This window comes from Prosopis cineraria, unplaced genomic scaffold (assembly GCF_029017545.1).
Source record: "Prosopis cineraria cultivar Desert tree isolate PC_DT_omini unplaced genomic scaffold, ASM2901754v1 PC1, whole genome shotgun sequence".
NCBI lineage: Eukaryota > Viridiplantae > Streptophyta > Magnoliopsida > Fabales > Fabaceae > Prosopis > Prosopis cineraria.
Genome location: NW_026555332.1, coordinates 17,817,137 through 17,831,657, shown reverse-complemented (window position 1 = coordinate 17,831,657; position 14,521 = coordinate 17,817,137). Strand labels below are relative to the sequence as shown.

The 14,521-nt window shown below is 32.6% G+C and overlaps 1 protein-coding gene across 2 annotated transcripts in view; it reads left to right on the top strand.

The window, feature by feature from the left end:
- Positions 1-14,521, top strand: part of LOC129318076 (S-type anion channel SLAH3-like) — a 17,679-nt gene extending 3,158 nt beyond the window's left edge. The window contains exons 4-7 of one of the 2 annotated variants that reach the window (XM_054962614.1): positions 953-1,723; positions 2,253-2,284; positions 2,740-2,999; positions 14,411-14,521. In XM_054962614.1, coding sequence (XP_054818589.1) covers positions 953-1,723; positions 2,253-2,284; positions 2,740-2,999; positions 14,411-14,430 — 1,083 coding nt within the window. In that variant the 3' untranslated portion in view covers positions 14,431-14,521. Of the gene's footprint in view, positions 1-952; positions 1,724-2,252; positions 2,285-2,739; positions 3,871-14,410 lie in introns of those variants that run through there. The other variant, XM_054962608.1, reaches the window with a different exon arrangement.

The following is a 14,521-nucleotide window of genomic DNA, read 5'->3' as shown; positions in this document are numbered from 1 at the left end:
ATTTCTTTTATCTCTAATACATTAGCATCCTGTTGATAAAAAATTTAATTTTAGCTATTAGTTAATTGAAAAAATTACAGAAAATGACATAAAAAATATGGAAAAAGAACTAATAAAATCGAAAATAAGTATGCTATGAGAAAAACTAATATCGGTTTTATATGTAATTTAAAAGATTTAATTGATATAAATTTTCTTATAAGATACTTATGTGTAATTTTATAGATCTTTTTTTAATTTTTGATATCTTTTTTCTGCAATCTTTTAGTTAGTCAAAGTTAATTTTTTTAACAGTAAGGTGCTTAGTGAATCATTTCACATGTTGATAGTTTATATTTGTTACATATTTTTCTTAGGTATTTAAGACCACATTTTATGGTAAAAAATCCTAAAATGTGTATTCTTGGTGTTAAATTAAGGTTTTGAGCCTTAATAAGAAAGTGTGCATATTAGAGGTATTTTAATCATTTTGCACTTTGTTAGGAATTCAAGGACAAATTAAAAATTTTATGTGTACATTACTTTTAGGACCATTTTTATATGTTAAGAGTTTTCATATGTATTAATATCACATCCTTAGTACAATTTTGCCTAAGTGTTCAAATAGATACATTAGGAGCAATCTGATCATAAAATACACTTTTCCACCAAATTAGGTTTAAATTAGAGGTTTATGTCTTTTAATGAGTTAAGATGATTGGTCTAATTAATTCTCATTGATTCACACGTGGAAGGAGGAAATTGCATTAGATGAAAGTTCATAATACCACATGCTCCAGTGAATAATTGATAAGCAAAAATCTCCATTAACCTTGATTATGTATGTGTGTGCATATATGTTTGGAAGGGAAAGACCTCCAGCTCAATCCAAATTAAAGATAATCTTTAATGGGATTCATTTCTTTATTTATTCACTTTGAGCTGACCATGCATGCTTTTGCTCTTGAAACAGGATGCAGAAGAGATATTGCTGCCTCACGACAAACAATGGCCATTTCTTCTTCGCTTCCCCATTTCATCATTTGGCATTTGCCTTGGTGTCGGCAGCCAAGCAATTCTATGGAAGACATTAGCCACAGCTCCAAGCACTGAGTTTCTTCACATAAGCTTGAAAATAAATCTTATCCTCTGGTTCATTGCAATCGCTCTTGTTGCTTCTATCTCAACCATCTATCTTCAGAAAGTAATCTTCTACTTCGAAGCTGTTCGTCGTGAGTACTACCATCCAATACGTGTCAACTTCTTCTTCGCTCCATGGATAGCTCTCTTGTTCTTAGCTCTCGGAGCTCCACCATCATTGGTCAAAGACCTTCATGCTTCTCTGTGGTACATCCTTATGGTTCCTATAGTCTGTCTTGAGCTTAAGATCTATGGACAATGGATGTCTGGTGGCCAAAGGAGGTTATCGAAGGTGGCAAATCCGTCAAATCACCTCTCTGTTGTTGGGAATTTTGTTGGGGCTTTGCTTGGTGCTTCCATGGGTCTCAAAGAAGGGCCTATCTTCTTCTTTGCTATTGGCCTTGCTCATTACATAGTCCTTTTTGTCACTCTATATCAGAGACTCCCAACCAATGAGACTCTGCCAAAAGAGCTTCATCCCGTGTTCTTCTTGTTTGTTGCAGCTCCTAGTGTTGCTTCCATGGCATGGGCAAGGATTCAAGGCTCGTTCGATTATGGATCAAGGATTTCCTACTTCGTTGCCATGTTCCTTTATTTCTCTCTGGTAACTTCCACTGTCATTTCATTATCTAGCGTATTTGTGTCCATATCGCATCCAATATTGATATCCATGTCGATACTTCTTCAATACAAACTTATGTATAAATGTAGAAACATTTCTTCAGGAAATTAAATTTTGTTAATTATGTCACTCTCGTGAAAGATCTTTTCATAGTCTAATAGTTGCCTTAGCTTGCACAACTTCATCTTATTCAGAGAAATTATCACATGGAGCTGATGCATTATGTCATCAATGCTTCATCCAATAAAAATATATCATTTAGATTGCTGTGAATATAAATTGATTTTGCTATTAATTACAGTGTAGGGAGAAAAAAATACAATAAATTAAATATGTATTCCATTCTAAAAATAAAATTATTAAAAATAATGATATATAAAATTTTATTGGATTAAATTGGTACAATTTTATTGGATGAGGCATAAATGATGTGGTGCGTCATTTCATGCAATAATTTCTCATCTCATTCATTGGCAAGTCACTGATGATAGTCTTACCTATATTTTAACAGGCTGTCAGGGTCGACTTCTTCAGAGGATTCAAGTATGTTCTATCTTCATAATCCATACATTTTTGTGTTAATTATTCAACAGATAAATTTACAAGCAAAGGATACTAAAACTTGCCTTTTTTTAATGTCCTTTTATAATTTCATTTTTTTTTCTTTTTGGATTATTGGTTTCTATATATAAAATAAAAAACATTTTAGTATTTTAAAGCCTTGAAATGGTGGATTTTTATATTTTTTTAATGATTTTTAAAAAATAAAAGGGTGTAATTGTTACATTTTTTAAAAAAATCACTATAAAAAGTTCACTATTTTAGAATTTCAAAATGTCAAAATGTTTCTTTTTTTACGTAGAAGCTAATAATTTCAAAAAAAAAAAAAAACAAAGAACAAAGATATGAAGTTAGAATATTGTAAAGGGTAATAGAAAAAGACATGTGTCCTGGTCTATGAGTTTACTGACAAATGTTTTTATGTGAATGGATCATAGATTCTCACTTGCATGGTGGGCCTACACATTTCCTATGACCGGCGCAGCCATTGCAACCATACGATACTCAGATGTTGTTACAAATATAGGAACCAAAGCCATGTGTGTAATTTTCAGTCTCATCTCTACATTTATGGTGACCTTACTGCTTGTCAGCACTGTGATTCATGCGTTCGTGGTGCAAGACTTGTTTCCTAATGACATGGCCATAGCCATAACTGAGAAAAAGCCACATCGTCATCATCGTCATCATCATTTTAGTAAGTGGTTCCATCTAGGACATGATAGCAACGACCAAATCAGCCATGAGATTGAGAATTTCTTGAGGTTTGCTGGTTCAAATAACAGCAGCAGTGTCGAATCTTTGGTCACTAATAGTAATAATTAGAACAATCCGAGAGTTCCACGTGAGGAATATTGAATTAGATAAGATTACGTGTGAGGAACGTAGAGTTTTGTTTTGTTTTGAATGCTCCCATGAGAGCAGTTAATTGGTGAGTGCATAAAGAGGTACTTTATGAAAAAACAGCTCCCACATGTTAAAGTTACAAAAAATGGGGGGAAAAGGAAAAAACATATACATGTGATTAGTGAAAGAAAAATTGTGTGTGTGGAATTATTGTGGAATGTAAGTAGGTTTTAAATTCATAAAATGGAACAAATAAAGCAAGTCGATCAAAATCCTACCAAAATAGGCACTGAACTCATTAAGAAAGGTTAAAAAAATGTAGACTATCCATAACATATATTATCAATCTCAAGTAAAGAACATATCATTCATATCATATTCTTTTAAATATCATCACAAATTCAAATGGCCCACTAAACAAAAAATAATAATAAAAATATAAGCAATTTGGAGAGCAAGTGGGCAAGCAACTTTGGCAACTGACGGCATTTTAGGCACCTCCTTCATCTAGCATAAATAAGTGTAAGAAAGCCATGTGTGGTGAAAAAGGAGAGAGGAGTGGTGAAAGAGAAGATGCCACAAGGGAGTCGGAAAAAATGTAGAAGAGGAGAGGGAAGGAAGAAAATGTTTGTCATTTGGTGTATTTTGTAATTTGAGTATGCAATAAAGTTTTCTCTTTCATGTAAGTCTTTTTCTCATTTCTTCAAGTATTGTGGTTGCAACTTTGTCTGATCTTCCATATCAGAGAAGAATCAAGTACTAAAACTACTCCAAGCCTGGTTCATGTAACATTGTCATATAGAAATTGTACATGAAGGAGATTATGCTTGCGCACAATTTGGAATTGTGAGTTTATCAGTTTAGAACCAGAATTACTTGGTAAGACGCAAGGCTGCTGAAACTATAATGTATGCATTGATATTACCAGAACATATTATATATAACACTTTGTAACAGTTATTAGGAAATCATTAAACCTAATGACTCACCACAATTATAATAAGGGTTTTAATAAAATAATTTAAAATCATTGAAAACCAGGATCCTGTCAAGAAAATCATTTAAAAAATATTGATTGAGCTCAACATGCGATTTAAATCAAAGTTAAATACATCATGGAAGCATAAGGACCTACTTAGAAATAGATATTTGAAACTAGGGCCAATTAGAAATTTCCCCCAAAGAAGGCCTATCACAATAGCACACCGGATCAACTTTTGGTGTGCTCTATTTCATCATCTGATATCTAATCAGAGTGATTCAAATTTTCACATGAAGCTTGCTCAATCATATAATTAATGGCATTAGTTTCATGCCAAAATAATAACTTATTTGAGAATTAGATACCTGGATGCAAAAAGGTTGCATTTTCAATCTTAAAGTATATCTAAGGCCCAAAACCCAAACAGAGTGCCACTGGCTTCAATCGAGACTTGGGCCAAGTTCTATGGACTTACAAACACCTGATAGAATATATATACACAATATATCACCTTTCAAACATTATTTGGCCATTTAATCCCTGCTCTACTTCACAAAAGGAGGGAATTTCATCAATATGGCACTTGGCTAAGTAGTAGCATTTAATCATCCAAACATCAAGTCTATCATATACTACCATGTACTTGCATTCGTAATTTGGCTACACATCACAATTTCACCAAGAGACATGTAACATTCTAAATTTCTAATTCTATATTAATGACTAATTAGTGGATGAATTAATGGTTTAATGTGAGATTAGGATTTTTAATAGTGAAGTGTTATATTGACTCATTAGGATGTTATATGTACAGATATGAGTGAAAGAGCGGAATCTTGAAGTAGAGCGTGTGACTATAGTGAGAATTTCCCTCATTGTGCCATGCACCAAGGCGGGGGATAAATGCACCACGATGCATGGTGCATAACTTTAATTAATAAGGACGTATCCAGTTCGTGCAACAGAAGGGAGGAACATAAGAGAAGGGCTCTGGCATGGAGAAGAGTAGGGGATGTGCTAGGGTAAGCAAAATTAGGAGCAAGGATGATGTTTATGACCTGTTACTTATCGGATAAGTCCTATATTTCTTTAACCTCCAATTCTACCCTATTTTCTCTTGGTTTTAACTAGTGAGAAATTGAATTCAGGAGTTTTAAGGAATTGATTTCTTACTCTATAGTAATAGAAAGGTTCTTCAGAACTAAATTAGTACTTTATGACTGGTTTGAGTTAGAACGATAAAGTTTTGAAGTCATAGGCAAGATTTGCCCCAATCTAGAGAGAGAGTAGTGAGAGAAAGTTGGCTAGAAAAGGTTAAAGTTTGAAATGAGGGATAATCTGAAGTAATTTGTGTAACCGAGTGTGAATTTGGAATTGATAGTGATTAAGTGCTTAATTGCGATAATTGGCACTTTTTGTCAATAGTGAAATTGACTTTGAATGTCAATTTTGTGTAGATTATTGTACGTGACACGTAAATAAGTAGAGAGAGATTCAAGTAAGGAAGTTACACAGGTTAACCCTTCTATCGAATAAAAGGGTTGAAGTAACCATATAGTTTATTGTGTTTATTAACTATTACAACTATGTAGAAATAAATACAAAATGGTAAATTTGTTGTTTTAAGAGTTTTGTGCATGATTCGATATTGAGAATAATTTTAGCATGAACATTGATTTGTGAAATAGAATTTGAAAAGTCATTAATTTCAATATATATATATATATATGATGTGAAAGTATATGTTATGAAAATGTGGATGAGTAGTAAAAATTGTGGAAAAAATGTGATCATAGGGGTGGGAGTTCACCCAAGATATGTAGGGATGTGTGTGTGTGGAGATATGTGAGTAAAAAAATTATATGGTTGAGCTGGCACTATAGGATATCTGGTGCAGTATTATACAGGCTGTTACCGTGGGTAATCTGATACAGCATATTATGGGATTATTATCATAGGACATTTGGATAATTTGACAACTCCCTAATACCCGTTAGGGTATGGTTAGGAGCCAACGATGCCTCTATTATAAGTGTGTGAAAAGGAAAACTATAGTCCGTAAGTAAGTTAGATTACCTTTGGCCCGGTGTTTCTACCACTAAAAGTGTACTCCGATCAACAAGTGATTAATCTAGGAGAGCCTATTATTTCATGTTAAGGAGCATTGGAGGTTCAGTGGCTAGACGATCATGTAAGCGTGTATTTGTGTGGAATTTCTTTGAAAAGATAAATTTATTTCATATTTTGATATATACATAATATTACTTTAGTTTTGATACTTTAATATGGTTATTTGTGGTAATAGGCACTAAATGAACTATATTGATTATTGAGATGTGTATCTCACCCGTGGTTATTTACATTTTTCAAGTTCTGGTAGTAGTGGGTTAAAGTAAAATAATATAGGTTGAGTTGATATCTCTCACATAAGTCTAAGATATGATGTAATGACTTTATAGATTGATATCTACGAATGTGTATAAGTTGCCATAGGATCCAAACATGTACATATTGTGATAAATATTATGTTTGATTGGTTTTGAGCTCCCTAACCCATTGTATATGTGTGTGAATTGTGAAATGACTGGATGGGCTAGTGAATGAGTATATATAGGTGTGACTATGAGATATTTGAACTGTATGTATGGTAATTTGGCCTTGTATGAGATTAGAAATGAAATTGTGATTTTGGCCTAAAAGTGTGAAATGGACAGTTTATAGGCCAATTATATGTATTTGTGTAATATTGTGCATGTGCATGGTCAATCAGGTATGTATTATCTATTTAGATATGGTCAAGGCCTAAAAAGTAGCTAATGACATTTGGTTTCGAATTGAGATACCTGAGTGGCAAGATTTTGGCAAAAAATAGTCAAAATATAATTGGGTGTCTAATTTCTGATAGAAATATTGGATTAAAATGAAACTAGTGTCATTTATTAAATTTCAAAACAAGCTTCATGTGAGCATTTAAATCACGCTAATTGGACATCGGATGTGGAAATGGTGCATATTTGAATTTCATATTAGAAATTACAAAAATGATAGTGAATCAGGTGTATGCGTCACCATGCATGTACTCACATGCCACGACACATGGCATAAAGCAAGCAACTATGGTTTCTGTGCCACATGCCATAGTACATATGGCACAAGCTGTGGTACATGGTGCTAAATTTAACCTTAATTTTACTAAAATGCACATGTTTTTTTGTCTTTGATACACATAGACTTGTTGCTTCCGCTATGCGTAACATTTAATGATTTAAATAATTTATAAATGTTGTTTTTGAAATCTTTTATTAGGTTTTCAAGTTTTCAAAACAAATGAAATTAATTTGGATTGATTGTAGTGGAGCGTATGCTAATGTTAGTAAGGGCATTACAAGATACATATCCCAGGCCAAATTACTATAATAATAGTCATACAATTCATGCAAATACATCTAAAATAATTATATGCACCTAGTTGGCAATGTATTTGCTCGTGTGCGTGTGCACATATATATTCAATTACATATAAATTTTAAAAGTCAATAAGGCATTACAAGAAGTAGAACTCTAATATACTCCTTGTCCCAATTGCCTTCTCTTTACTCCTACCAACGCTGTCACATGTAAAATTGTAACCATATGGTAAGACAAAATCCTAGTAGCTGAATACGCTACACTACCTATTAACAAGTCAAAACATATATGAGTATGTAAAACAGATAGTAACAATTTATATGATCACAGCGTAGTACATCATTGTACACAATTCACAATGCATGATTTGCAGATTCCAATCGAACCTCCTAAACATTGATGATCAAATTTGTGGGCTATTAATATAAGGGTTAAAGGGAAAATTTACACATAAAGTAGTTGGCTAGGGGCACCTAGTATTATAAAGTGAGGAAGGTATAAATACTCATAATGTTATATGAGTGGGTGTAGAAGTGACTAAACCATTAACTTTACTCTAACGACGTTAGTTTTTGATGTTAAATGCTGACTATGTATGCCATGTATTAGTCTTCACTGACATGGACTAAAAAAAGGGTAAAAATACCCATGAAGTAGTTAGCCAGGGGCATCTATTAGCCTAAATTAAAAAGGGTAAAAATACATATAACATTACTAGAGTTGGTGTAAAAGTTACCTATTTATCAAATCTCTTAAATGTTAACCATTTAACTAACATCTAAGTAAAAGTTGATCATTTTTTCACTGAAGTGGATAAAAAATAATTTCGAGGTGAAATTATATGGAGGTTAATTAGTTATTATATGAATATTATGTGGGAAAATGTCATTTTGATTGAACATCAAATTAAATCACTCGCTTCTTTGTAGCAGTGATGAAAACCATTTAAAAATTTTAAACTTATCATGAATAAAATTGCTTAAGATTGTGACATTATTCTTAAGATAGGATAGCATAGGAAGTGTATTGTTCTTAAGGTAGGGTGGCGTAGGAAGTGTGCTTAGTCTCGACCTTCAATTGTTTACAACTTATCTCACAATGTTGAATATCAGGTTTTTCCAGATTAGTCACTATTGCACCCATCAAATTAACATTATGGGTACTCATACGATGATTGATCAATCTCCTTTGAAATTCACCTAGAAATATTTTGTTTCTACATCAATAAAAAATGGTCAACTTCTGTTTAAGTGTTAGCTAAATGATCGACATTTAAGAAATTTGATGAATTAATTACTTTTGTAACAATTCTAGTAATGTTATGGGTATTTTTTCCCTTTTTTCTTACTTTAGACTTCTAGATGCTCTTGGCTGACTATTTTGTGTGGATATTTTTGTCCTTTTTTAGTTTACATTAGTGAAGACTAACACTGGCATACACAATCAACATTTAACACTAAAAACTAATGCCGTTAAGGTAAAGTTAATAGTTTTGGTCACTTCTACACCTACTCATGTAACATTATGGGTATTTATATTCCCTTCCTAACTTTATGATACTGAGTACCTCTGGCCGACTACTTTATGTGTAGATTTCCCTTTAATCCATTAACACAATTAAGCTAAATCTATGTAACTAGAATAACCTATGCTTATTAAATAGGGAAGATAACTCAGCCAAGGTCCCCTTCCACTTTTGAACCATGTTCTCCCCTTTATTGAATAATCATTATGTCACATGCCTAATTACCGCACATGCAGTAAGTGAGGACTATTAAATAAATACAAGACCGAATGCCAAGGCCACTTGTGGTGTCTGGAAATACCATATAATTTTACATTACTCCACCTAGGGTGAAACTCCTACCCTCACATGCACAATCTTGCATTCATGTAGCACAATTTCACATTATATTATTCATGATCATTATCACATTACAATATTAATTCCATAAAAACTAGCATGTGAATATGATATAGTTTCAAAACTATTTTTCCACTTTACATGAGTTCTAAAACCAACTTGCACACCTGCGTGCTTGCATATGCATATATTTATGTATAATTACATAACTACACATTTTATTAAACCTTATATATGGTCTAACAAGTCAACAAGTAGCATAGATTATCTGATTATCTCAACCCTTTTACTACCAAAAAAGGTTGTGGATTTTAATGCTTCTCAGGCCTCCTCAAGCTCAAGTATTTAATACTAACTAAAATTATTAGCTCTAATATAAGTACTATCCAGCCTAATTAAGCTATACACAATCTCTAACTTTTGTTATTGGCTAAACTAACACTCCAACAATATTCCATTATTGTCATTTAGCTTTCGTAAAGCTAGACAACACTAATTTTAGAGTCCACATTACTCCTAATATGCAATTTGAGGCTAGAATTTTTTCAAACCCTAGAGGCCAACTTCAAATTACCATAAACTCACCAACTATAGGTATATACACTTAGATTAACTCATAATGGCTCCATCTAAGCTAATAGGGTTTAGTTTAAACTTAAGGGAGACAAAAGTTATTAACTACTAACACCCAAACCCACTAAAATATCTCACAAAGAGGTAGAGGAGAGGTAAAGGAAGCTGACCTCACCTCAACCAAAGCTTAAAATACTTCCAATATGATGTAAGATCTAAATCTTAACAGAGGTATTACTCTCTTCCATCACCCCTTTCCTTCTCTTTTTCTCTTTCTTCTATCTTTCATGAACTGATCACATTACTTAAGTAGGATGTTGAAGCATTGTTCCTAGATTTAGAAACAAGGCTAGATTCTTCCATTTCAAAAATTATGAAAGAGCCTAGTATTATGGTTACCATAATAGAGAAAGAAATGGAGCAGGCTTATTGTGCTTCCAACAAAATCAATTATGAAAGAGACTAAATCTTTGACTCTATGTGTTCTAGTCATATGTCAGGAGACAAAGATAGGCTTCGCAATACTTCAAAGTATAAAGGCAAGTGAGTTGTTATGATTGTGAATAACTTATAATTACCAATCACTTATATTGGTGATGTGATGATTAATTCTTGTTTGAATTAGAAGCAAGTATGGTTGGAGGATGTCTATTAAGTATTCAAAATGAAGAAGAATCTTTTATTAGTCCCTCAATTGACTTATTTTGGCAAGTTTGTTGTATTTATCCTGAAATATGTTAAGGTTTATCAATAAGTCAAAATAGTTGACACACTAATAATAGAGGTAAAAAAGTGGTCTTGATATATGTCATGCTTGCAAAAGAAGCATATACGGAGAAGACACAAAACAACAACAATAACTTATTTGTGGCATGCGCATCTTAGACAATCAACTATCATAAATTGAAAATGATGATGATCAAGTTTTCTTTGAGAGGAATTCCTATTCAAGATGTTGACATCGATACAATATCTGCTGAATGTCAGTATAAAAAAGCACACCAACTACCATATAAGGATTCAAACAGAGCTAAAAAACCTTTAGAGTTGGTTTACTCAAATGCCTTTGGGAAGGTAAACAAATCTTTGATCAATGGTATGAACTACATAGTGACATTCATTAATGATTACTCAAGATATGTCTAGGTATATTTTATGAAAGAAAAATCTAAAGCTCTAGGAAAGTTTAAGGAGTTTAAGATTATGGTTGAAAGTGAAGTTGGTGGAAAAATCCAAAGCCTTTGTACTAATAATAGGGGAGAATATGTTTCTTATGAATTCTCCAACTTTCTTCTTCAATGTAAGATACGATAACAACTCACTTGTCTAAATATAACACAACAAAATGGTGTTGTAGAAAAAAACAAGCATTTATCAAAAGTATGTCGAAGCATGATGCATGCAAAGAATGTTCCTAGAAGATTTTAAGCTAGGTGTATGAGAACAATAGCTCATATAATCAACATGCTTCCTCAACCAAAAATGGGACTCATATCTCCATTTGAGAAGCTGTGAGAATTAAAGTTCATAATGAACCGTTTCAAGGTATTTGGCTACAAATGCTATGTATATTGTACCTAATCATCTACTTGGCAAGTTCGACAATAAAATAATCAAGTGTATTTTTATTTGTTATGATGAAAATTGAAAAGGTTAGCATTGCTATGATCCTATAATTGGAAAATATCATGTTTCAAGGAATGTCATGTTTGATGAAGCATTAGCTTAGTGGACACTAGATGTGGCACTTCCTTATTCCAAAGAAGTAGAAGAACAATTGCAAGAAAAATTTAGAGATAAGGTCAATGATGTACAATAAATTTTTGAAAGTGTCACAAAGTCTCTATTACCCAAAAATCTACAAAAGACCAGCATTTATCAGAGATCAAAGGCGTATGATCATGTAATTGTAGAAATATTGGAAGATCAACTAGTTTTAGAGACTTTAACACCAAGATTAAGGAGATCCAGCTAGATGAGAAAGCCAAATCTAAAGCATGCTAATGTTGCTTTAGTAGAAGAAGAAAAAGAGCCAATATCATTTAAAAAAGAATTTCATAAAGCAAAATGGAGGAGAGTTGTAGAGGAAGAGATGAAAGCTCTTATAGGAAATCAAACATGGGATTTGGTTCTAGAGCCTGAACGTGTGAAACCAATATCATGTAAATGGGTGTGCAAGATCAATAATTTTCTAGGTGACTTAGTTGAAAGATACAAAGCTAGATTAGTAGCATAAGGTTTTTTCACAAAAATATGGATTGGACTATGATGAGACATTTAGTTTGTGTGTTACTAGCACTTATAACTAGCAAATAGATGTGAAGAATGCCTTTCTAAATGGAGAGATTGATTGAGTTGTGTACATAAAGCAACCTAAAGGGTTTGAGAGTAAACTTAATTCTAGATATGTGTGCAAGTTGAAAAAGGCTTCGTATAAATTGAAGTAAGCCCTAGAGTTTGGTGTGGAAAAATTGCTGAGTTTCTCATTCACAATTGATATAATAGTGTACAAGCTTTTTTATGAAAGCTTGAGAAGGAAGATTATCAACAATACTAGTATATATAGATGATCTCATTGTGACTGGAGATGATTAAGAAAAAATTCAACGAACTATGAAAAATTTATCAATTCTCTTCCAGGCGAAGGAACTTGAATAGCTGAATCACTTTCTTAGGTTAGAAATGAAGAGAACACAAGAAGGACTATTCTTGTGTCAAGAGAAATATGCAAGAGATCTTCTTCAAAAGTATGAAATGGTTAGGTGCAAACCTCTTACACTTCCACTAGAAGTAAACTCCAATGATAAGCATATCAGAAGGAAAAGATTTGAAGAATGCAATGATGTATAGACAAACAGTTAGAAGCTTGAAATATCTAACACTCACTTCAACCAAATATTGCATTTACAATTAGAGTGGTTAGTCGATTCATGCGAACTCTTAAAAAGCTGCATATGAGTGCAATTCAAAGAATCTTAAGATATATCAAGGAGACACTTGATCTTGGTATATTCTACAAAAGTGGGCTAGCATGCAACTTGGAAGTATATTGTGATGCTAATTATACCAATGAATATGATACCCAAAGATTGACTATTGGTTATTCATTTAGCTTAGGTTTTGGAGTTGTTACTTGATGCACTAAAAGGCAACCAATAATATCGCTCTCAACAATAAAAGCAGAGTCTTGTGCAAGAACAATGGCAGTATGGGAGAGGATATGGTTAGTACAATTGATGAAGGATTTGTATCAATAAGTGAATTATCCAATGACAGTACATTATGATAATCAATCTGCAATAGTTTGATAGAAAATCTAATGTTTCATGCAAGAACAAAGCATATAAAGATTGAGTATCACTTTATTTGGGAAAATGCAATAGCAAGAGAGATCAAGTTGATTCAACTAAAGACAAACTATCAAAAAGTTGACTACTCCGCTAAAGGTCTCAACAGTGAGAAGCTGACAAAATTTCAAAAGCTATTAGGCATGATCTCAAGAAGGAAAAAATTAAGAAAAAAGGAATTAGTGATGAGGGAGGGTGGTAAATATCATCAAAAATTCCAATTGCCCACTAAATAAAAAATAATAATAAATATAAGCAACTTAGAGAGCAAGTGGATGAGCAATTTCAGCAATGGGCAGCATTTTGGGTAACTCCTTCGTCTAGTATAAATAGGTGTCTTTAGTAAGTCATTTTGTCTTAAGGGAAACTATAAGAAAGCCAGGTGTGGTGAAAAAGGAGGAGTGAGAAGAGAAGTTGCGAAGAGAGGAGAGAAAAGGAAGAAAAAGATGAGGAGTGGCGTGAAGAAGGGGGGAGAGAGAGATTGAAAAGTTTGTAATTTGGTGTATTTAATGATTTGAGTACATAATGATTTTTTTTTGTTTCCTTTAAATCCCTTTTCGTTTCTTTAAATATTTTAGATCTTTTCTGCTCATAGATCCTACATATTCAACATTTAAACTTATCAAAACCAAGCACATGTACGGGAAAAAATTAAATCAAGCAATATAATCCATAAAACTCTCATTAAACATCCTTAAATCATTCCTACAATGAAAAAAAAAAAAATCAAAGTCCATTAAAAGATCCATTAAAAGAAAATGATCAAAAGATGGTGACTATATGTTGGTGGGAGATGTACCTTGGAAGTGTGTTTTGTATTTTACTCTCATAAATATCTTAGTAATCACTACTGATCACCAACCAATTAAGCCATCGTTTGATAAATTTTCTCTGTTTCTTAATTTTTCTTTGTTAATCTTGCCAAAGAATCAGGTTGATGATAAAGTCAAAGGCCATTGGCTTAGGTCAAATTTCTTTGATCTCCTTCTCTCATCTTCCTGTCATTCTGTTTTATTTTTTAGTCAATTATTTGAATATATGTATATATATATATATATTGATGAGTGAGCTATCTTGATAAAGTGCAGGAATTGGGAGAAAAATGTAGTAATTAATGAAGTTCTTGGAGTTTTGGAAAGTTGTTGTACAAAGGCTTTTGATGAGAGACAAGTCAACAACTCGCTCAAATTCACAATCAC